The 25281-nt window shown below is 43.3% G+C and overlaps 1 protein-coding gene across 6 annotated transcripts in view; it reads right to left on the reverse strand.

Moving 5' to 3' along the window:
- The window catches only part of mpp4b (MAGUK p55 scaffold protein 4b), a 43954-nt gene extending 20843 nt beyond the window's left edge, over positions 1-23111 (reverse strand). For 3 of the 6 annotated variants that reach the window (XM_059647093.1, XM_059647092.1, XM_048534032.2), the window contains exons 1-9: positions 23006-23111; positions 15243-15364; positions 14074-14151; positions 12199-12279; positions 7620-7751; positions 6707-6788; positions 4733-4818; positions 2769-2843; positions 1311-1507 (exon numbers count right to left, since the gene is read on the reverse strand). In XM_059647093.1, coding sequence (XP_059503076.1) covers positions 1311-1507; positions 2769-2843; positions 4733-4818; positions 6707-6788; positions 7620-7751; positions 12199-12279; positions 14074-14151; positions 15243-15296 — 785 coding nt within the window. In that variant the 5' untranslated portion in view covers positions 15297-15364; positions 23006-23111. The remainder of the gene's footprint in view (positions 1-1310; positions 1508-2768; positions 2844-4732; positions 4819-6706; positions 6789-7619; positions 7752-12198; positions 12280-14073; positions 14152-15242; positions 15365-23005) is intronic. The other 3 variants (XM_059647095.1, XM_059647097.1, XM_059647096.1) reach the window with 3 other exon arrangements.
- Positions 23112-25281: the final 2170 nt, after the last annotated feature.

The raw sequence follows: 25281 nt of genomic DNA on the forward strand, positions 1-25281 counted from the left end.
TCAGAAAACAAGTCCACCAAATCCCTGTGTTCATGCAACAGTGGGAAAGTAAATTTCAGAGGATGAGCTTCAGCAGGAGGGCTAATATAGCAGAGAGATAGCTATTGATGTGGCGTTCATGTAATGGAGGGCTGCATTTTAAAAGGTTGAATGAATTGTAATGATTTCTTTCCTTTTCTAACCTTTACTGTATCTGCCAGGGTTGTTTGATGGAACCTGCAGAGGGAGATTTATCATGATATCTAACCCTGTGTTGAATCTATTCTGTGAGAGGTTGAGGGGACAATATAAAGCGTGCTTTACTCTGTATGTGTTTCCATGCTGTACCTTGCATTGAGAGTATTTGATGGGCCAGTATAGAAGGAGCTTTACTCTGTATGTAACCATGTGCTGTCCCAGATTGTAATATTAATCTTATAGGATGAACCAAATATGCCTCTTTTGTCTGATTGAGTGAATGCTCAAGTTATTGTAATCCCAATGTAATGAAGAGCAGCGTGTGATCACAGCATCAAGAGGACACTCTCAAGAAGCATGACCAGACAATACATTAACTGGGATAACAAAGTGTGGAGCTGGGTGAACACAGCAGGCCAAGCAGCATCTCAGGAGCACAAAAGCTGACGTTTCGGGCCTAGACCCTTCATCAGAGCCGAAACATCAGCTTTTGTGCTCCTGAGATGCTGCCTGGCCTGCTGTGTTCATCCAGCCTCACATTTTGTTATCTTGGATTCTCCAGCATCTGCAGTTCCCATTATCTCCAATATATTAACTGGCCCTTTATCACCCAGCTAATACAAATATCTCACTAAGTGGTTCCAATGGTAGGATAATAAATTGTAAATACGCTTCAAAGAAATATATTATATTTCAAGGCCTTTTAGACATTTTTGAGAATGTGAGTAGCCCTATATAAATGTAATAAAAGCAAAATCTGCAAATGCTGTAGATCTGGAAGAAAATTGAGAGTACTGGAGAAACTCAACAGTTCCAGCATCATCTATGAAGAGAAAAACAAAGTTAATGTTTCTAGTCTAGCATGACACTGCTTCAAACTCCTAGTCCTACTTTCTATGTTTCTATGAAAGGTCTCATTCTACACTGTAACACTTCTGTGATTTCTGTGAAGTCCTTGAGTGAGACTTGAACCTATAGTTTCTGTCTCAGAGGCTGGGACAATGCTTACTGTGCCACTCTCTATCTCCACTTATATGTGGCAGTAGCACAGCAAAAGGACTTGGCCCTGAAACTGCACAACTTATGCCTTCACACTAGTACTGCTGTTGTACTCTTCCAGTCGGTTGTCTTACCTCTTTAACTGGTTATTAGAGGGAATCAGGCCTGCACACTTCGAGGATGTTGTGATATTCTTGGCCTGCCACCACAGGGCATCATTCTGGTCGACAATCTGCAGGATATCTCCTCTCCTGAAGCTCAGGCCAGCTTCCGGACAAGGAATGGCAGGATCATACTGCGGGCAGTAATCTATCAGTGATCTCACATAAAGCTACAGGGAAGGAGAAATTGTGAGAAACTGCAATATCGTGTGTGATCGACAGTTTAAAATATATCAAACAAAGAATTAAATGGAAGAAATGGGCAAATCTGATCAAGAAATACAGGTTGCTGAAAATGCACAACAGATCAGTCAGATCCTGAAAGAGACAGTGCAGTTTGCACTTGGTTATCTTATGAGGAAAAGTTGAGCAGGTTGTGTCTTTACTCAAGGAAATTTGGAGGAATGAGGGTTGAAACATTTAAGATTCTGAAGGGACTTTACATGTGGAGGTACTGAGATGATGTCTCCCCTTTGGGGGAATCTAAAATGAGGAGGGTATAATTTCAAAACAGCGCCCATTTAAGGCAGAGATGAGAGGGAAATTCTTCTGTCAAGAAGGCATTAGTCTTTGGAACTCCCAAACCCAGTGCAGACCGAGTCTTTGAACATGTTCAGGTCAGAGTAAAGCAGATTTTTGACCAACAAAGGAGTGAACAGTTGTGGGATACAGGCAGCAAAGTAGACTCAAGGCGATGCCAGATCAGCTATGATTTGCTCGAAACCATAAGACCATAAGACGTAGGCGTGAAAGTAAGGTCATTCGGCCCATTGAGTCCACTCCGCCATTTAATCATGGCTGATGGGCATTTCAACTCCACTTCCCTGCACTCTCCCCGTAGCCCTTTATTCCTTGTGAGATCAAGAATTCATCAATCTCTGCCTTGATGACATTTAACGTCCCGGCCTCCACTGCGCTCCATGGCAATGAATTCCAAAGGCCCACCACTCTCTGGCTGAAGAAATGTCTCCTCATTTCCGTTTTAAATTGACCCCCTCTAATTCTAAGGCTGTGCCCACGGGTCCTGGTCTCCCCGCCTAATGGAAACAACTTCCCAGCGTCCGCCCCAATTCATCCAAAGCTTTGCTACTCATATCATGGCTTGCATTAGGCCACACTCACACATTCCCAGCCTGGCTGAGCTAAACTCACTACTAGTTCTTCACAGCATATATTCCCCAGCATCTAGATTATCTAAAACATTGCTGCTGAAGCATATCCTGCAATATCCTACTGGGAAATAACAGGACAAGGCGCTGGAGGGAGTGAGAATGGGAATAATAATGGGGAAGAGAGGTGACGCTGGAGAGGAACAGTGAGAGTGTAAGATGCAGGGACAGTGAGAAATATCTCGACAAAGAGATACCAGAGAGTTGTGGTAAAATAAACCTGGGTAGAGGCACATGGATATCATTTTGATACAGGCCTTACTGTGTTTTGTGAAGAGCTTTTTGGCCGATGTGACACTGGAATAAGCTTGAACACAACACTGGCTTCAGACTTGCCCTGTATGAAGAAGCAATGGATTAATTGTCAGCTTTATTAAACACGTCATAAAAAAATACAACTTAATAGGAGTAAAATAGTTCCTCAATAATGTTTTAGCTGGGAGACCTTTGTCGGACTGTACATGCGCCCTGTCCACAGGTTGAGTGACCCTGTCAGCCAAGGGACAGTAACATTCTTGCCTCTGTGGCAGAAAAGTCATGTTTGAGTCCCTCTCCAGAGACCTGAGCCCAAGAATCTAGACCAATACTCCACTGCAATACTGGGGGCGTGCTGCACTGTCAGGGATGGAACTTTAAACGCCTATCTGCTCTTTCAGGTGGGTACATACAAGATTGTTTCACATAAACATTATCCCCAATGTGTTGAACAGTATTTGAACAGTATTCATCCTTCAGTCAACCTCACAAAATATGGATACCTGGCCATTGTCATATCGCAGTTTGTGGGAGCTTGTGTCGGTGCAAGAAGTTATTTTTTGCACTATACCTAGAGTCCGCAGCTAATATCATGATTCACATAGCAGCCCACAAAAACTGGCAGCAATGTTACCTACTTTACTATTGGGAACAAGCTTTAGAAGGTACCTCACTGGCTGCACAGCGTTTAGGAATGTCCAGTGGATATGAAAGGTGCAATATAAATACAACTTTTTTTTCTGTCCCGCTTCAAATGCACTATTGCTGCTTAGTTAGATCATTATGGCTCTCAGTTTGACTCCAGGCAACTTAAGCCACATAGTGAGGTCTATCTGACGCTCCCCAGTTGGTCTTCAATTCACAGATTGCATCCTAATGATACCTATATACTTAAAGAATGGAGCCTGATTTCTCCCAGTTGGTGCCCTGATTAACTCTCGTGCAGCGACTCGGAATGAAGTGGATGCTTTTTGTGAAACCTGTGGAGTTTTTTTAAGGTGGAGGGGTTGCTTCTTCAAATATTCTAATGATCTCCAGTTGGTTTCTCAACATTCACCCTCTGTAAGCCCCAATTCATCCAAAGCTTTGCTACTCATATCACGGGCTCGCATTAGGCTACAGTTTTTGAATGTCTTCAGATGACCAGGAGACTCTCCTGCTGTTACTGCCTGCTGGAGGTGTGTTGCAAAGATTCACAGGTTGACAATCAAACTGCTTGGCCATTCAATGTTCCCACCTTCCATGGCCATCATGTCCTGAGGATTTAAACCCGGACTTCTGGCTCAGAAGTAAGGACAGTACCTAAACTTTGATCACCTGCTCAAGATATTAAGATTGGGCATTGGAATCTGTGCATTGTTGATTCTATTTGACGATAGGTATATAAAATATAACTTCCCAGTGACAGGTATTCCATTAGTGCGGCACGGTGACTCGGTGGTTAGCACTGCTGCCTCACAGCGCCAGGGACCTGGGTTCGATTCCACCCTCGGGCAGGAGTTTGCACATTCTCCCCGTGTCTGCGTGGGCTTATTCCGGGCGCTCCGGTTTCCTCCCACCATCCAAAGGTATGCAGGTTAGGTGGATTGGCCGTGCTCAATTACCCCATAGTGTTCAGGAATGTTAGGTTATAGGTAGGTTATAGTGGGATGGGTCTGGGCGGGATGCTCCAAGGGTCGGTGTGGACTTGTTGGGTCAAAGGTCCTGTTTCCACACTGTAGGGATTCTATGAAATAACCTTCTTTCCCTGTAGTTTGTAGGTATTAAGGACATTGGCCTTAAAACAAAACTAGGATTCTGTTATTCCCCCCATCATCCCCAAAGATTCTGACTTTCCCTGGGAACAGGACCCCTCCTCTCTTGAAGGTGCTGACTTTCATTATAATACCAGGCCCCTCCTCCTCTGAAGGTGCTGGTTGTCACTTGGGACAGATCCCATGAAAGAAATAGCTGTTACATTTCCAGTGTTACCATGAGCTGAATGATCTGTTCAGGCTCCAGCCCAGCAACAGGTATTCCATTAACTTCAACCAACTGATCCCCAGCAAACAGCAGTCCTGAAACAATAGATCATGAATGTCTATTAGAGTGTGTCGGTGCAAGAAGTTATTTTTTGCACTATACCTAGAGTCCGCAGCTAATATCACGACTTACATAGCAGCTCACAAAATGACACCATTTCATAATTCCATATTCTTCCAGCCATAGTGGAAATAATCAGTACTAGCTAATCTACAGTCCACATAAGTATCACGCAAGTGGCTGATACATTGTCATGCAAACACCTTTAGCTCATTCCATGAAGCAAGTAAAAGAATCTGAATAGAGTCCAGGGGAGTGGAGCTGGAGTTGGGTATTTGTTCAGATTCCAGGATCACATGAAGTCTTGGGCACAAATTTTGCCGTACTCACCACGACAGGGATTTTCACATCGTCGAGTGTACAGTTAGTATGTGACTAGCTGCTTTCTCAGCTTTATCTAATGCAAGCATCACCACCCCTACCTCTCAGAGCATCCACAAAGTATTGATGACCAGTATACCCAGTGAGACAAGAAAGAAGTGGGTTGCAACAGTATCTCCAGGCTGAGGATCCTGAGATGCACTTCTCCAGGCTCTAGCTAAGGTAAGAAAATGCTGTTCTCAATTCTACAATTTATAGTATAAACGATGACTAAAAATGGAAATTCTGCCAAAGAATATACCCAACCCACCTGCTGGTCCTTATAGTCTGGCTGTGGAACCTTAATCCGGGCCATGACCCACTCACAACTGGCCCACTGTGTAGAGCCAAACCACCCCCAGTGTTGAGCCATGCTGGCAACCTTCTCAGTGGTAGAGGTTGTGGGTTTAGAATCTGCTGTTAAGAAGCCATTTCTGATTTGCTGCAGTGCAACTTATACATCATAGCCATTGCTGCCACCGTGTGCTGCCACTTGCGAAAGGGAGTAAATGTTTAGGAGTGGGTTGATCAAGTGGACTGCTTTGTCCTTGGTGGTATTGAGCTTCTTGAGTATTGTTGAAGTGCCACCAATCAGGCAAGTGGAGAACATTCCACACACTCCTGAGTTTTGCCTTGCAGATGATGATACACGCTTCGAGGAATCAGGTGGTGAGTTACTCATTGCAAGCGTCTGACCTTCTCTTGTAGCTGCAGCAATTGTTTGGCTGATCCAGTTCAGTATCTGGTTAATGGTAACCTTCAGAATGTTGATGGTGAGGGAACTCAGCAACAGCAATACCATTAAGTATCAATGGGAGATTGTTAGATTATTTCTTGGACAAGGTCTGGCACTTGTTACATGACACCTATCAGCCAAAGTTTGATTGTTGTATAAGTCGTGCTGCATTTGTACACAGACTGTTTCATTATCTGAGGAATTACCAATGGGAATGAAGGTTCATTTATCAGGAAACATTCTCACTCTTGACCTTCTGATAGAGTGAGACTAAGAAGTGTGGGAGGTGCTCCCCCAGGCCTTAGAAAGAAAGTTTAGGCCTCCCCTTTCTGGACTTTTCCTTTGCCATCCCTGTTCTGTCTTGGGAGTTCACCACAAACCCCTCTCTATGACTTACTTTCCTGCCAATAGCATTTTTCTCTGCCCCAAGCTTCAACACTTGCCAACCAGGCCAGCTGGTAGTTCCCAGCCCAACGTTGTATGAAGCGGGAGCAACAGGTGATGAAGCTGAGAGGTGTTTGACAACTGCCCATTCTGCCTTCCTGAACCCTGCTCCAAGTTAAAATCTCGATCACTGCCTGTTTAGGATGGAAATCCTTGGTACTCAATTCCATGCTGGCTGCAGTTAAGCCTATCATGAGGGCACAAATATTCTAAGCATGCACGGATAGTGAGGATCTTCACCTGTTGAAGGGTGTTGACAGCATAGCCTGTACACTCTTGCACAATTACCCTGCCTCCAACAAATTGCATTTGGAGTTACTCACCACTGCGATCTGCGAGACCACCACGGATCACCCTAGCTATCACTATGGATCCTGTCACTTCATGACGTTTGATAGTAGCTCCCTGCATAGAGAAACAGGGGATGTTAGAGATTTTGAGTCTGTTGCAGATCTCTCCCGGATTTCACTGTAGCTGATTACCACTATGTGGTTGGTATAGAATCTCATGTATAGGATGAGAAAACAGCCTCGTATGTGGGCAGTAGAATTGTTGAGAGCTTCAAAATTACTTTAACAGTCAGTTCACCCTGACATAACTGGAAGTTCACAGATAACACCTGGGATGGTGTAAACAGTAGGAAGTGATATATCAACCAGGCTGATCAACGTGTAATCAGTGGCTCATTTGCTTTTCTGTCTTCATGACTTCCTTTGATGTACTTATCACTTTTGTTGCTGCACTAGGGATTGCTTACGTATCAAGGTACCAAGAGACAATCTTTGTTCAAGATCTAGCCAATGACTTTGTAGCCCCAATGAGGTTTTATAGGCCGGTGCAATGACAGAGGCTCAAGCCTACTTTCCCTCTCAATATCTTTCTCCAAACAATCTGGCTCGAATAAACTCAGATTGTTTGTAACCCTGTCGCCGAACCCAAATACCATACAGCTAGCTGTTCTAAAGTTAACCACCCATGTAAGTGACTAATTCGCACATGTGACTTAACACTTACATAACAAACCCACACACATAATTAACACAAAGACTAACAGGCTGAGAGTGAAACTGTAAGACTGAGAGTGAAATGCAGAAAGGGAGAAACTCCAGGTGAGAGGATAAGAGAAATTAAAATGTTAGATTTGAGCATTTTTTTCGAACATTTTTTTTGACCACAAAACGGTAAACAAGCACAATACACTTCCTTGTATCACCCTTATATATCATTTGTCCTTACCAAAGGATGCTTGTTTTTCACCAGGCACACTATCCTCAAGGCTTCCTCATCTTCAGGGATGTCATCTGGCAGTGGAGGCAGGATGGGATCGTAGTCTTTCTGAGCCACGATGTCATGAGCAGAGAGCAGGGCCTGTCAATCAATCCAGCCATCAGCTGTTAAGTGTTTGCAGGAAATTGAAGGGTTTGATGACTAGTATCAATTCTGTTCCTCAAGACCTCTCTGAGTTGAATTTACATCTTCAGACATGGTTTCATGTGTACTCGCACACATGGAAACAACACATGCATACATACATATGCTGATATATGTGATGTATATGTTCTTGGCTGATTATGCATCCACAGTAGTGCTTTTACATGATTCTGAATATATGTTCATATGTGTACATTTATATTCCTGCAAATACTTGAGGAATTGAGTGTATAGGTGTGATTGCATGCATATGTGTCCTTGTCTGCAACAACATGAGCCCTTTTAGGTGTATATATCCTTGCATGCATATTAGCACAATGCTTCTGTGACTGTTGATATGTATTATCGTATGTTTTCTTGAATTTTAATGGTGTTCCTGGTCAGGGTGATTGGTAGTGGTGTAGACACTTCTGCATTCAAATTCAGCTCTATACAAGTGTTAAAATTCAATGAACAACAACCGTGAACAAGCAAAGGATATATCAGTGGGCCTGCCTGCACAGCATGGAATACTGTGACACACGAAGGCATCTCACCACTATTTTTGCAAGGTCAGTCAGGGGAGGAAACAAAGACTGGTCTAATCTAGTGACACCTATATCCTGTGGAAATCAGAAATAGAGAGGGTCAGCAAACAGAATTGACTACCTCATAATCAAGTAAAGAGTCCATCTAATTTGTTGTGGGGCTGAAGTCAAATTTTGATCAGACCATGTAAGAATGTCAGGTTATGTCCTTGACAGAGAACAGGAAATCAGGTTTGTTTTACACCAATCCAACCATCATTTTTCCTAACACCAGTTTTTATATTTCCAAATGTTATAGGTATTGGTACGTCCAATTTCTTTAACTGATATGGGAGCAGGTTTAGAACTCATGTTGTACAGACTAATACCAATATGGCAAGATGGCCAGTGGGCTTCTGTACCCAATATTCGTATTCTGGTGGCCGTATTATCAAAAAGGTTTTGAGCCACAGAAGAAAGTGGGGAAGGAAGATGTTAAAACTGTGAAATTATCCCAATCAGAAACAGATGGATGGATGAAGTTCTTTTTTCTTGAAAAAAGAGGACTAAAAGGTGACCTAATAGAGATTCTTAAAATTGTGAAAGGTTTTGATAGAGTGAATACAGAGTTCTGGATTTCGTGGCTCAGACTGAGCTGGGTGCCCTTTAAAACTCTGATGCCAATTTAAAGGCAAGCAGGACCTCAGGCCCACAGGAGTAAGTGAGTGAGTGAATGAGTGAGTGGATGAGTGAGTGAGTGAGTGAATGAGCGAGTGAGTGAATGAATGAGTGACTGACTGAATGAATGAGTGTGAGAGTGTGAGTGTGAGTGTGAGTGTGGGAGTGTGAGAGTGAGTGTGAGTGAGTGAGAGTGTGTGCATGAGAGAGTGAGAGAGAGTATGTGTGAGTATAAGAGTGCGTGAGTGCGTGAGTGTGTGTGTGTGTGTGTGTGTGTGTGTGTGTCTGTGTGTGTATGTGTGTCCGTGTGTCTGTGTGTGTATAAGTGACAGACTGACAGCGAGTGAGTGAATCAGAATGAGTATGTGTGCGTGTGTGTGTTCCCATCCAAGCACCAGAGCCTGTATCCTGAACCTCATCAAACCCTGCTGTCGGATTTGGATATAGATATAAGGATCATCTTGTCATCCGTGAACAATGGACACTCCATATACCCACAACCATCTTCCATCCCTTTGAAATGAAGTTTGTGACCTGGAGCATCATGGCCCTCATGAACAACCTCAGTTGTGACACACCTGAACATCACACCCCTATCATGGCCCAGGAACCCCAGTGCTAAGACATTGACAACACTCCACTGAGTGAGATGCCACAGCAGGAGAAGATCAGTTCAAAAAACAAGGTTGGTGGATACACCTTCTTCAGGAAAGCTAAGTCTGAGAAAGAATGCCAACTCCATGGGGTTGGTTTCACCATAAGAGAAAATAAATTAATTGATCTTTTCAATCAGTGCCCTCCTATGGGATAACCAAATTCTTCATAATCCTTCAGTTCATGCTAACCCAGAAACAGTACATCACAGTTATCAGTGTGCACGTCCAACATTAGAAGTAACAATTGATCTGAAAGAGGATCTCTACTCCAGCCTTAGTCACTCATTGTCCTGTGTTCCTTGGTAATTTCAATTCCCAAGTTGGAAGGGAGGCGATGGCCTAGTAGTATTATCGCTTGACTGTTAGTCCAGACACCCAAATAATGTTGTGGGGATCCGGGTTCGAATCCCATCATGACAGATGGTCCAATTTGAATTCAATAAAATACCTGGAATCTAATGATGACCATGAACCCACTGTCGATTGTCACAAAAACTCAGATGGTTCCCTATAGGAAAGGAAACTGCCATCTTTCCTTGGTCTGGTCTACAAGTGATTCCAGACCTACAGCAATGTGTTTGACTCTGAACTGTCCTCTGGGCAAATAGGGATGGGCAATAAGTGCTGCCTGGCCAGCGACACACTTATCCCACTAATGAATAAATAAAATCTGTGGAAAGGTGTGATTGGCAAAGAAGGCATATGGAAGACAAGCACCAACACAGCCCACTTCCTGATAAAATGCTTAAAGCATGGTCTGATCATAATGAATGCCCCATTTCATCAGAGAAGCAAGAACAAGACCTCATGGCAACACCCTCACCCAGGACCAGCTTCTCTACATCATTGTCCAAGCAAGAGACAACAAGTATGCTTGCATCACCCGGACCATGACAGGAGCTGATGATTGCTGGACCAATCATCTCCTAATCCAGTCTTCTGACTTCATCAACTAGTCCAAAAACTGCAGTGGCAGCAGTTCAATGTCGATGGATTCAAGGGCTTCACGAAGAAAGAGTAACTCAGTCAATGTGTCACTGTAAACCTGATGATGCTGAATGAATAGGAACCATGGAATGTCCATAGCTCCCAGGCTGCCTGAAATCTGTCATTAACAACACTTGCGCAAAAGAATCTAGGTTTCTCAACCAGAAACATCAAGATTAGTTTAATGGGAATCACTAGAGTAAGGAGTTCCTGAATAGGAAGCACCACTGGAACGTGAAGGCAAGAAAGCAGGTCTACGGACAAATGAAGGCTAACATCCAATAAAAGCAAACCTGTGACCTAAAGAACAGATGGTGAGCAGAAAGAATGCAGGAAATACAGAAAGTCACCACCAGCCATAATGTGTGTAGAATCTCGAAGCAGTCAAGTCCGAGTATGGCATAAGGATCTACCCCACTAAGGGCTAAGAAAAGATTGAAACTTTCAAGGACAAGTGAGCAGTCACTTCTAACCTACGTAGCTACACATCCCCAGACACGATGGGGTAATTTAACACGGCCAATCCACCTAACCTGCATAACTTTGGACTGTGGGAGGAAACCAAATCACCCGGAGGAAACTCAAGCAGACACAGGGAAAATGTGGAAACTCCACACAGTCACCCGAGGGTGGAATTACACCCGGGTCCCCGGTGCTGCAGGCAGCTGTGCTAACCACTGTGGCACTGTGCCGCTTCTGATTGGAAGGAATACTTTGAGGAACTCCTCAACCTCAATTCAGTGCTTAATGTGAGTGTCCTGGATAACATCCCACAGCATGCTATGCATCACCATCTCAGCATAACCCCAGCCCAACATGAGGCTGAAAAGCCAATCCATGGGAGAGAAACTGCTTCAAGGACACCCTCAAAGCCTCCCTGGAAAAGTGGAATATCTCCACCAACTTTTGGGAACCGCTTGACTGAATCTTCCCAATCTGGAAAAGAAGTATCCAAGAAAGTGATAATCATCTCCAGCATCTCTGAAAGGTCCAGGTGGAGGCCATGTACAAACAATGGAAGGAGCGTGCAAAAACCCATGTATCCCGCCCAGCCACTTCTTCAGTTGGTGCCTGCCCCACCTGTGGATCCAGCATTGCGCTGGCTCGTCACCTGAGGACCAAAAATATCTGACTAGAAGAATGTCATCCTTGGTCGAGAGGGACCGCTGAAGAAGGAGGAGAGTGGGCAAATGTTGTGAGAATAACATTTTTATGAGGTTGTATGATGTGCAGTTTTCTTTTCAAAATAGTTTTCAAAGTGTATTTGCCAATGTTGTCACTGTCAGGAGCATTTCAAAGACTTAACAAACTTGTCAATGGCTTATTGGCATTATTGTTTCTGTACATAGAGGACTGAAAAGATGGATATGGGGAATGTAGGTAGTGCATGGAGTGACATAAAGGTAATGGAGGGGGTACAGAAAGGGTATGAAGGGGTTATGAAGGGCCATGGAAGCATGGACGATCCAAGGTGGGGTGTGGGGTAAGGGCCTAACAGTCGTGATTACTGCTGGACAAATGATTCTGGGTGAGTTGTTCAATGCTGAATACTCCTACCTGGAAATTAGGTTTTCCAAGGAGCCAGCGCAGTTCTCGAAAGTCCATAGACCGAGAAGTTTCTCTGAGCATTTCTGTCACCTATAAAGGTCAAGACACACAAACACACACTAACGCATGTAGAAACCCAAACAAATCTGCAACACAGGACAAAGATAGACTACGCAGGACACACAAACTTTACAAAGATGCAAAACCACACACGCGGACGTGCACACACTCAGAACAACACATACACGCAGTGAATCATACACATACTTAGCGTCCCTCATATACAGACAAAACGCAGACTCACACACAGGACACATATGTACATACATATGCGCGTGCATGTACACACAAACCTGTACACAAACACAGAACCAAAACTCATTTGGACACATGCACACATACAGATCCATACACTCACATGGCTACAGTTCAAATGGAAAGTGTTTGTTAACAACAAAAGTAGAATACAGAGTCAGAAGAACAGAATGAGAACTCACACTTAATGATGAGCAAGAAAGAGAAGCAGACCTGGGTAGTTAAGAAGGTGTTTTGTACGCTTGCCTTCATTGCTCACTCCTTTGAGTGTAGAAGTTGGGAAGTCATGTTGATGCTGTGCAGGACATTGGTGAGGCCTATTCTGGAATACTGTGTCCAGCTGTGGTTGCACTGTTATAGGATAGATATTATCAAGCTGGAGAGGGTCCAGAAAAGATTTACCCGGAAATTGCTGGGAATGGAGTTATTGGCGAGGCTGGATAGACTGGGAGTTTTTTAAATGGAGCTTGGAGGTTGACTTTATAGAGGTTTTTAAAATCATGAGGGGTGTAGATAAAGTGAATGGCAGGTGTCTTTCCTCTATGGTGGGGGATTTCTATATTATGGGGCATATTTTTAAGGTGAGAGGAGAAAGATTTAAAAATGACATGGGGGCAACTTTTGTTACACAGTGGTATGGAAAAAGCAGTTACAACATTTAAAAGACATTTGGATAAGTACATGAATAAGAAATGTTTAGAGGAATATGGGCCAAACACAGGCAGGTGGGATTACTATAGTTTGGGATTATGTGCTGCATGGACTGTTTGGGCCAAAAGGACTGTTTCCATGCTGTATGGTTCTATGATTCTGTGAGTGATGATGGGAACTCGAAGCTAACTCATTCCCTGATAGGACCACTTTGTCTACCACCAAGAAAGATGGGTCAATTTTAGGCATGGGTCCTGGAATGTAGCCTGATGACTCCCAATCTCTAGTGTCTCCCAATCTATTCATGTGTCCCGACCAAGCAATGTACACTTCCTAGTATTCCCTGCTCTTGGTCAGACTTAGCTCTGTGAACCTTGGCTAAAGTCAACTCCACCAGATGAAGTGAGATATGCGCCCTACCTATGGAGGGAGAATGCAATCTTAGAGTAAAGCTCTCCGAAAACTATCTTATCCGACATTCCCAGAGCAGAAGTTGCGTAGGTTAGATACCAAGTAAAGCTTCTTCCAGACCATCCCATCAAATACTGAAGGATAGTTACAGCAAATGGTTAATAAAATTCCCTGCACACAAGCTCTCCCAAGGCAAATACAACACAGGATTAAATACTTTATAAAGCTTCTTGTAAACAATCCCAAGAAGGTGCCTCATTGCCAGCCTACTGACAATGTACCATCCCCACTCCATCATCCATGGCCATCTGGCACAGTTTCTCACTCTGGGTCAACTCATAGGAAGTAGAGTGTGACTGTTCCAAATGCCTTCTCAGAAAGCAATTATTCAGTGATATCTTTTCATAGTTTCATTGTTGGAAAAGTGATGGCTTTTTTGTTCCATAGGGAATGCGTGAGATGGGATGAATCTAAGGCCTTTTGTTAAATGAGAAAGCTTGCTCCCACCTCTTGGCAAAGTACAGATGCTCTTGGCAGGACAGGCTGTGGTCTCTTCCTCAGGTACTGATGAAGACTCTCATAGACCTGGACAAACAAGGCAGAAATCTTTAAATATCCGCGGAGCTCCAAAGGTTTGTCAGTAGACGAGTAATCTAGGCCAAGCTTATGGTCTGGAATCAAAGGTTTCAATTCCACATTATCAGCAGGTGGAATTTTAAGTTCGATGACTGAATAAATTTAATTTACCAAAAACAAATCTGGAATGAAAACGCGACTAGTGAACACAAAACGGTCATCACTTGATCTTGAGGGAAGGAAATCTGCCATCCTCACCTGATCTGACCAATATGTGACTCCAGGCCCGCAAAAATGTGGTTGACTTTGAACTCCCCTGAAGGGACACTTAGTGATGGGCAACAAATTGGATGTGGGTCTTGTCAACAAAGTCATGAAAGAATAAATTTTAAAATAGATTTCCTCTGTCTCCATCTTGTGTAGCTGCTTTAATTTGTACTATATAGCAGATACTGTAACTTCTCTCCTTGTAATCCTGCCAAAGTGTATCATTGCACAGATTTCTGCATTGATTTCAGTTGCCATGAGTCTGCCCACCGCACCACCCTAGTCTATGTCCTCTTGAAATTATCATTGTTCCTCACTATTCGTTACACTGTGTGTCACTTTCAATTTTGAAATTGTGCCCTGTGCATCGCTCATTAAAATATCTCAGAAAGAACAGTGGTTTCAGCAGTGAGCCTTGGATGACTGCATTGTGCACCTCCATCCAGTCTGACAAACAGCCATTCTTCTCACTCTATGCTTTCTGACCCTTAGCCAATTTTGTGTTTGTGTTATTCAGGGTCAATCCTGAGTTTGCACAATGTGTGTTTCTATTTAATGCTAAACTAAAAGTACTTTACGAACCATTGCTCCATTTTCTTTGTCCAACCAAACTTTCTAATGCCTAAAATGCATGTTTAAACATGAGTCAAATATCGAAACAACAGCATGTTTCATTCTTCGATTAACTTATCTGTTGGATCAGGTAAGAGGCTAGATTGTTAACCCTGCAAAGAGGGTACTCCTTGCAGGTACTAGGAGGGCAGACCCACAGTGTTGGTGAAGAAGTCCACAGGAGTTTCTCTGATACGAGGGTTTCCCAAGATGCTTGTTACCTTCAGCAGTGACTGCAGCCACTGTGTGTTTAACAATCCATGCAGGACATCCATTATGATCTTGGAACCATCCAAAGAGAAGATTAATTTCTTAACTTCAATTTCTAGGCACGTAGAAAGATCTGAAAAGGAACAGGTCAAGTTTAATGTTATGCATTTTAATAAGATGCCACTGTTGTGCTTTGTGGTTGCCAGTGGGGAACAATGAATATTTATTTTCAAGACCTCTTATTGCAATCCTGGAAGGAGGCTGATTCCAAAAATTTTCTCTTCACCTCAGTCTGAAATGGATGATCCTGTGTCCTGAGATGATGACCCCTGGCTCCAGACTCTCTAGCTGGAGGAAACAGTTTCTGAACTGTACAGGGTTCTGTTGAGATTACACTGAGGGCATTGTGTACAGTTTTGATGTCCATACTTAAAAGGGAGGATATACTTATTCACTGAAGGCTCATTATTGCATGAGTCACAAGTAAAAGGGGTTGACTTTGGAAGAAATGTTGAGCATGCTCAGCCTATATTCATTGGTGTTTTGAATAATGAGAAATGATCTTAATGAAATCTGCAGGGGCATGAAGGAGCAGGTACTGAGACCATGCTTCTCCTTGTGGTGGAACCTAGAACTACAGGGCACTGTTTCATAATCAGGGGTCTCCCATTGAAGATGGAGATGAGGAGGATTTTCTTCTCCATCTTCTTAATTACCGTTTACCAAGAGGAGCAGAGACTAGGGTACTGAATATATTCAAGGCTGAGTTAGACAGATTTTTGATCTACAAGGTTCTGAGGAGTATGTAAAAAAGTGAAGTTAAGCCTCAATCTATTGGATGGGATAGAATTCAGGTGGAAGTTCATTCAAGATCTTATTGAATGATGAAGCAGGCTTGATAAGGCAGAATGGCCACCTATTTCTTATGTTCTTACTTTCTTAAAAGTAGATAAATGAGGTTGAAGTACAAATCAACATGATCTAATTTTCTAAAGCCCAGTCCTTCTGCTAATGCTCATTATGTGCTGAATGTCTAATTTGTATTACCAACTAATTTTGAGATCATTCTCCATAGGTCCTAATCGAAATCATTTCTACACACTGAGGCTGCAATCCGAGGCCAGGTGTCAAATCTGGGGCATATATATTCCTAATGGCTTTAACACAAGCCAAATAGGTTCTCAAGAGAGACCAAGAGATCTATTGAGCAGTCAACATTCACAGGTGTAGTGATTGGAATGAGGTTATCCAGGTGGATCTCATAACCTGGTCCAATCAGAGAGCCCTGACTGACAGATATAAACAGGAGTGTCAATGTTTCTGATCCCTCTAGAAGTCAGCTCTGAGGTAGCTGTGTCAGTGTCATGTACTATGTATGTGTAAATAAAGGGTGACTTTGTGATGTCATCCTGCCCTTCATGGAGTTATTTCAGCAGTGACAAGAGATAAACATGTCCCTGAAGAAATTCACTTACAACAGTTGTCTTTGAGTTGGAGTAAGCATTTCTGGCTTCATGAAGCTTGACTTGTTCGATTATGCCATTGAAGACCAGGCCCAGTATGTGGAAAGAATATGTTATTTTTTTTCTGGACAAATGACATTGGATGCAACAAGTAATTCTCCTGACAACTTTGGACTTGCAGCTTTTTTGATTATTGGGAGCCTAAATTTCCCTGAGGTGCCAGTTACTACAACCTTTCAAGAGTTGATGGGTTTAGTAAGGAATATTATGACTGTGAGAAACAGTCCCTGCTCACAAATTCAGCCTGAGACAAAGCCTTGGAAGCAAGACAATTTTATTCTGTATGATCTTGTAAGAAAGGGTGTCTGCTAGACAGGCACCACACACAAAGTTAAACATTCTTATACAATTTTACGAGTTGCAGAATCACGCCTCCCTGCTCCCATTGGTCTTATCCTATCATTCCCCGTCCTGTCGGACAGCCCTTGTTTATTGTTCCCTTTTCTGCCGGCCGAAGGCCCCATTCCCTTTTTTTTTACTGCAATCCTTATTTGGCTATCCTAAAGAGCACTAGACATGCTGTACGTGCGAATCGTCAGGTTTGCAGAAATAAGCCTCTGCTACAACACCCTTATCTCTACCACGTCCTTGTCCGCAGAAAGAATGTTTCTGGTTGTGCTAACTGCCATCTTTGCAGAACCTAATCTCTGGTTAATGATAAACTTCTGCTACAAAATCTTGTGAATTTCTGCTTCTGCAAGATCCCACTATTCATCCTTACCCGCAAAAACAACATGTTTCATTTCTCACATGACCTCAAGCCTCCTCTAATTCTGAGATGCTATTGGTTTTGGTTGGCTTTCAAGAACCAGGAGAAATTGGGATTTTTGACAAAGTTAAGACAACTGGCAGAAGCATGTGATTTTAGTTTAACCCTAAGTGAGATGTCGAGAGACTATTTGCTATGTGGGATTAGTGATGTGACATGCAAAAGCTCTGACTAGCTGAAGCCTAACTGGACTTTAAACAGGCACTACAGTTGGCTTTATCATTTGAAAAATGTAGCAAGTGGAGCTTGAGTTAGAGATGGACAACCTGGCCAGGCTGATTGAGCCTGTGGAACTTGAGTGAAGGTAATTGCATAGCCTCACTTAGGACATATCCTGAACAGCAGGACTGTAGGTGAGCCCAAAACAAAGCTACGCCTCAGCCAAACAGTTAAAATTTTTTCGAAGATCCGGGATGGCAGGCCATTGTAGTTGCTGCTGGTATGCAGACTCATGACAGCAAAAGAGTCCCAATAGACTCGTTCTGAGGAAGGGCCACTCATCCTGAAACGTTAACGTCGATTTCTCTCCATGGATGCTGCCAGACCTGCTGAGCTTTTCGAGCAGTTTCCACTTTTTTTGTCCCCAGTAGATATAAATTGATTAAGAAAACTGGTAGGCTGGTTTACAGGAGAGTGCACACCTTGGAAAACTCACCTACAGCTGATTTGGAGCAGGTAAATTACTTAGCAACATTCAAATCAGAACCAGTCAAAATAAACATCTGGTTAAATGATCAGCTGGTTCTAACTGAGGTCAACACTGGTGCGGATTTATCAGTTACTGAGGAATCAGCCTTTACCAAAATTTGTTCTGGACTCCAATTGTTAAGTTTGCATAAGAATACAGCCAGGCTGTGAACCTATTACCAGGGAACCCCTACAGACTAAGGGTACTACTATGGTTCCAGTCTATTATGAGAAGCAGAGATAGTAGGAACTGCTGATGCTAGAGTCTGAGATAACACAGTGTGAAGCTGGAGGAACACAGCAGGCCAGGCAGCATCAGAGGAGCAGGAAAGGGTCAGGACCCTTCTTCAGAAATGTGAAGCAGATGGTTCAGTTACCATTGATTGTAGTTAAAGGCTCAGTGTTGAAATTCAATTTGATTGGTTCAATATTTTTTGATTAGAAAATGGCCACCTGAGTGAAGTTCTAATTAAATACCTGGAAGTTTTTCAGGAAGGGCTAAGGACCATCAAGGAGGCCAAGGCCACCTTAGATGTCCAAAGGGCCTATTTCCATGCTGTATTACTCTGTGACTCTATGTCAACCAAGAAGTAATTCCAAGATTCTGCAAGGCCCGCTCAATGCCATTTGCCTTATGTGCAAAAGCAGAGGAAGAAATCAGGAGGTTGGAAAGTAAAGGAACCATCAAATCGGTACAGTTTGTGGAACGGGCATCACCGGTCAGACCCATTGTGAAGCCCGACGGATCAGTTTGCTTTTGTGGGGATTTCACAAAATGGTAAACCACCTTTCGCAGCTGGATAGATATCCAATCCCTCTCATAAAGGAAGTTAATGCAAGTTAATGACTTTTTTTTGGCGGGGGGTAGCTGCCGTCCTTTACAAAGTTGGACATGAGCCATATGTACCTGCAATTGTGATTAGTTGAGGATTCCCAGAAGTATGCCACAATTAATACCCATAAGGGTTTGTACCAATATGAAGTATGGCTTCTGTGGTATCATCACCCTGAGCCATTTTCCTGCAGATGATGAAGAACATTTTACAAGGTCCGCCCCAGGTCATTATTTATCTGGATTACATGCCAATAACCGGAAAGTCCAATAAAGAGCATTTGGAGAACTTCAACATAGTGCTTAAATGTTTCTCTAAGGTGGGTACACCTTAAAAGGGAAAAATGTGTATTACAGGCACCCTAAGGGACCTACTTGTGTTACAGAGTTGATAAGACTGGGTTACACCTGTTGGAACGTATAGTGAGGGCGATCAAAGGTATCCCAACCCCCATAGCCTGCCCTCCAACCTGGAACCATTGTACCTGCTATTGAAAAGGAGTCAGCCTTGGTAGCCAAGATGTAGCCTTAGGGAAGTGAAGCAGCTATCGTCGTCGAAAGCGTTGGCACACTATGATCCTGCACAAGATGTGGTGCTTACATGTAATGCCTCCCCATACAGTATGGGGGTAGTGTTGGCTCACCTCTGACCCAGCAGAGAAGAACACCTGATAATCTACGCTTCCTGGACTTTGACTGGTGCCGAACGAAGATACACCCAGATAGAGAAGGTGGTTGTCTTTGGAGTGAGAAAGGTCCACCAATACCTTCAAGGATATAAATTTGTAATAGTAATGGAACACAATCCCCTGCTGAAGCTACTTAAAGAGAACAGGGCCATGCCGCCCGTAGCTTCAGGTTGAGTTCAGCTGTGGGCTCTTATTCTGAGTGCGCACAAATACAAATTGGAACACCATCCAGGAGGCCGAGTGGTAAATGCGGATGCCTTGAGCTGCTTCCCACTGGTGGATACACCACCAGTGATGCTGCCACTAGAAGAGTTTGTTCTGGTTTTAAACTTTCTGGTCACCGCTGACAATGTCAAGACTGTGGACACAAAAAGATCCCATCCTAAAACTCAAACAACTGGTGATGATGGGGGAAACAAAAGGGCCATCACAACCAGCACTGAAACATTTCTGAACGTGGCAAGACCAGTAGAGGATGGCATTTTATTATGGGGAGCAGGCACGATTGAGCTGAGCAGAGATCGCTGCCAGACACTGGGTGAACTCACCTAGGGCCATCCAAGGGTTTCCAAAATGAAGAGGTTGGCAAGGAGTTGGCCAGGATTGGATGATGGCATAGCTGTGTTGGTGGCTAGTGCCCAGAGTACCAACAAGGAGAAAAATTACCAGAAGCTCCACCCCTCATCTATGTGAATGGCCGAGTAAACCCTGAACTCAGTTGCACGTAAACTATGCAGATCCTATCACAGAATCTATGTTTTTAATCATTGTAGACACCCATTCAAAGTAGTTGGATGTGCATAGCATTTACTCATCAAACACAGGGATGATAATTGAAAAGCTGCAAGCGTCTTTTGCACTACATGGACTGCTGGAAGTGTTGGTCACAGAAATGGGCGATCATTTACCAGCAAGGAATTTGAATATTTCCTAAAGTTGATTGACATTCAGTGTGTAAGGACAGAGTTCCATATCACCCATTGCCCAATGGCCTGGTGGAAAGAGCAGTTCAAGCTTCGAAGGCAAACCTAAAGAAACAGTCTGCCAAACTATCTAGGTTTCTGTTTGATTAAAGGACCACCACTCATGCAACTACAAGGGATAGCTCCATCACAGTTGCAAATGGAGAGAAGACCCTGGACAATGTTTCACCTGATTTTCCCAGACCCAAGGGGGAGGGTGCACCAGGAATGCCACAGCCGACACAATTCTCCACTAAGCGAGACAGACAGTTTACTTCAGGTGACAAAGTTTGCTCTCGGAACCACGGGAATGGCCTCGCATGGGTATGAGGTGAGGTTGACCCCCTATCTTTCATTGTAAGCCTAGCAAGGTCAGGTGCCATGACGCGCAAAGTTCAGGTAGGAGAGGCGGTCCTGAACAAGCACGTGGACCACATGATAGTTGCAACCTCGTAATCGGGACCAGAGCAAAACGTAGCCGGGCCCCTCAGAACCTCCAGCAAAGGCTGACAGAACTCGTAGGTTCTCCCCCTCTGCCTGGCATCTAAGAAACCTTTGAGGACAAGATGGACACGGCTGATGTTGCAGTCTCGATTACCTGAAGAAGAAGATGAATTTCTTCCAAAATGCTCCTGGCACAAGAGGCAGGTGACAGTCCAGTACATGCCGCCAGTATCGGAGGGACGGACATAGTGTGAAAACACCCCAGGAGAAGCTACAGGAAAACGAACGGGCCTACATCCCAAGAGGAGTTAGGGATGTAGTGATTGGAACAAGGTCAGCCAGGTGGACCTCGCAGAGTATGAGTCTCCTGATTGGGGCCGTTAACCTAGTGCAATCAGGGAGTCCTGGCTGACAGATATAAACAGGAGAGTCGGGAGTTCAGTTCAATCTAGGATTTGGGTCAGTGACTTATATTATGCACATGTAAATAAGGGGTGACTTGGTGACAGGATATCAGCCTTCGTTGAATTATTTCAATGGGGTGAGTCCAAGATTGGGCTTTGAGGCCTGGGAGAGGTCAGTCAAATGTACATCCTTAAGGTACAACCAATCCTTTTTCCATCATTTGGTAACATCACAGCTGCAACCCCTTAAGACTAACTCTTACCGAACAAGCTGGTGAAATCCAGCTGCCATGGCGACCATGCGCGATCGCTGCTTGACTGTGTCTCTGTAATCCTTTGAGTAATTAAGCCTGACACATCCTCTACTTCACATTAGTTAATCAACTCAATCTCATAGGGTCTTAATCAATGAATTAATCCCGTTGAGTGTTAAAATGGTTCAGTGATTTTAAGGCAGACCACATTGAAATGAAATATGGAACAAACATCATCAGGGAGAGGTGAATACACAACTTGGAGAAAAGAACAAGACTTTTTGATTTTGTACTTAGTATAGTTTGTTTGTTGCCTTACTGGAGAAATACGCAAGCTCTGATGTCACTCCAGCAATTTGAAATTTTACCTCGGATTAAAACTATGAAAATAAAGTGTTGGGTTAGACTGAATGGAGCATCATGACAGAGCGAAGGAGTGTGAATTGGAGTGATGGATGCAATTTGAGATATTGCACTGCTGGAATGCTGTGTGTTTCCATCCTGCATCTAGATACTCTTGTTATTTTGCCACCACAGCATGCACTCCACTTTGTTTCTTCTCAGGGTTTTGTTTTGAATCTTCCCTTCTCTCTCTCATGTCGACCCCCTATCTTTCATTGTAAGCTTAGTCTTCTGTTGAAGGAAGCCATCCTGTAGGCACCATAAAATGACGGACTAACTGTACTAGAAAATCAGCATTGGAAGCAAGAAAGATTTTAGATGGCAAGACCACAGTTCAGAGACAATTACCAATTATAGCCACACAGCTAGTGCTGCCTGCTTGGGCCTTTCACCACCTGGTGAGAAAGCGAAATAGAAACTGCACAATTCAGTGCCAAGAATAAGCTCAGTCCAACTCAATTTCTGCCTTTGGAACATTAACTTGTGCCTCAAATCTCTGTTACATTCACAAGAGAACCAGAACCCCAACCCGAAGCTGACTGAGTTTGGTTAACTCGACCCAGAATAGACAGACAGCAGCCTGTTGATGGAATTTCCCTCAAGACTTCAGATTTGTTGATGTAGTACTGATTAAAATGAAAAACTGTTCTTAAAATAAAAAAGCTGTTCGTAAAATTAAAAAATTATCCTTGCGACAAATTGAATCTTAAACAGACAATCAGATTATTAAAGTCTTTTCTCCATTATCCCTCCATTTACCATTTATCACACACCAAGGATTTTCAGTTGCAAGTTCCGGCCTACTTACCAACTGACAGAGCCCTAGTTACATGGACCTGATTGAATCCGCGCTGAGATATGAAGCACTTTGTATTTGCTGTTGTTCTCTTGCAGATCCTGCACAATGCTTTCACCACAGCTGTCTGTTATTGCAGGGACACTGTAATCTCTTAATGCTCTCAGGATCCTCAGCAACCCTTTCTCAAATCAGCGTCCGACATTGGCCAACAGCAAGTTATCACCACTTAAAGCAAGCAGGCTCCTCTCCTCCCATTGCACATGAAAGTTCAGCATACTTGGTATAAATTTACTGAGCAATATGGTGCATGGCTTAAGATTTAAGCTTCATCACTGATGCCAAACATCCAATCTGTGCCATACCTGCCCTGGGAGTATTTGATAGGACAATGTAGAGGGTGCTTTACTCTGTATTCAGGAAGTGCTGTATCTGCCTTTGGCATTTCTAGCTGAAGACGGTTGCAAATGCTTCAGTCTTTTGCATTCATTTGCTTTTCTGCATTGCACGTGGCACAGTTGTTTGTGGTATCGGTTAGCTCTGTCTGTAGCGTGCTGCTTCTGCTATTTAGTATGAAAGTAGCACCGTGTTAACACCTTGTTTTTGGGTGAGCATGATGTTGCACTTGACATGCTGTCCTGCGCTTCTCATTTCCCAGAGTTGAGTCCTTGGCTTGGTTGCGCTAGTGGGATGAGGGTTTGGCTGAGCCATGAGGTTAAAGATTGTGGGGAATACAAGTTTGGTTCATTTGTCATTATTTGGTTCTGTCATTTTATTTATGACCCAGAGTGATATTTGTTTCCAAAGCACTGAGGATATTACTTGGTACCAGTGATGTGAGGGCAGTAAATATTGCATCTCCATTCAGAGAAAAAGAGAGGTAGAAATCTGGTAATTGTGAGCCAGTCAGCCCATTGTTGGTGGTGGGAGATCTTTTAGAGTGAATAATCCAAAGCATATTCTGAGCACCAGACTTCAGGTGTTGAAGAATGTGCAGAGAAGATTTACTGGATTGGTTTCAGGGATTGAAGCATTTAGTTAAATAGAGGGATTCAAGAAGCTGGGTCGTACTTCTTAGAGCAATTAAAGTGAAAAGGAGTTTGATGGCTACATTCACGATTGTAAGTGGTTTTGCTACATTAAATAAGGGGATAGTATTTCCAGTGTTTGGAAGGTCAATAACCAGAGGATGCAGATCTGGCATGGTGTTATATTTCTGATCTGGTTAAGTTAATATCACAGATGAACATTCATACTTCACTAAGATTTATGTAGTTAGCACCAGCTCAATCAAATACAATTGGTAGCAATGATAATGAAAAGTTTTTAAAGGTCATGATGCACTGTCTGAAAGGCTGGCAAAAGCAGATATAGGAATATCTTTTGAATGGGAATTAGATAAATATAAGTATAATGTATAAGTAATGGGATGATAAAAAAAAGTGGGATTGGGGTGAGAATAACTGGATGGAGTTTTCAGATAGTTTTATTTTGATGTGGCATTCTATAATTATATCTGACACTCCATTGACCGGGCTATTGTACCAGAGTTGGGGACATTCCTGTATTTCTTGGCTCCTTGGCTTCTACCAAGGATTGAGAGGAAACAAGAGTTTTGCCACCAGCTTGTAAGGTTCTGGTCAATTTACCAAGTGTTGCCATCAGTATTAAAACCAAGCTCCAGTGGCCTGTGCAACCAATTACGCAGTATCCAGTTGCGTTGGGTTTGTTAGTGATGAAATTGGGAAGATTCTCCAACCCACTTTGTTACTGTATCAGCAGTAGGGATTCACAGGTTCAGCTTTGAATGTTGTGAAGTACATCAGAGGATTTTGTTGTGACATTTACATGCGTTTGGTAAATGCCTCCCAGAGATGGGTGCCAATCTGGCCAATAGAATACAATTGCCATGAGAAAAAAAGGCTGGGCAATGGCAGACACCACCCAATTATGCATAGTTGCCTACCAAGACAGAAGAGAATCAGGAGAAGGAGTAGGCCATTCAGCTCCCTAAGCGTGCTTTGCTATTCAGTAAAAGATCACGACTGATCACCTTGAGGCCTCAAGTCCAGTTTGCTATCTTCCCCCTATAACTTGATTCCCACTGTTGATCAAAAATATCTCTCACTAAGCCTTGAAAATATTCCTCCACCGTTCACTGAGTCCACAGACTCATTACCCTCTGAGAGAAAGAAAATCTCCTCATCTCGGCCTTAAATGGGAGAGTTTTACTTATTAAACTGTGTTCCCAAGACTCTGTCACAAAGGGAAGCCTATTGTCAGCATCC

This window comes from Stegostoma tigrinum, chromosome 7 (genome assembly GCF_030684315.1).
Source record: "Stegostoma tigrinum isolate sSteTig4 chromosome 7, sSteTig4.hap1, whole genome shotgun sequence".
Taxonomy (NCBI): Eukaryota; Metazoa; Chordata; class Chondrichthyes; order Orectolobiformes; family Stegostomatidae; genus Stegostoma; species Stegostoma tigrinum.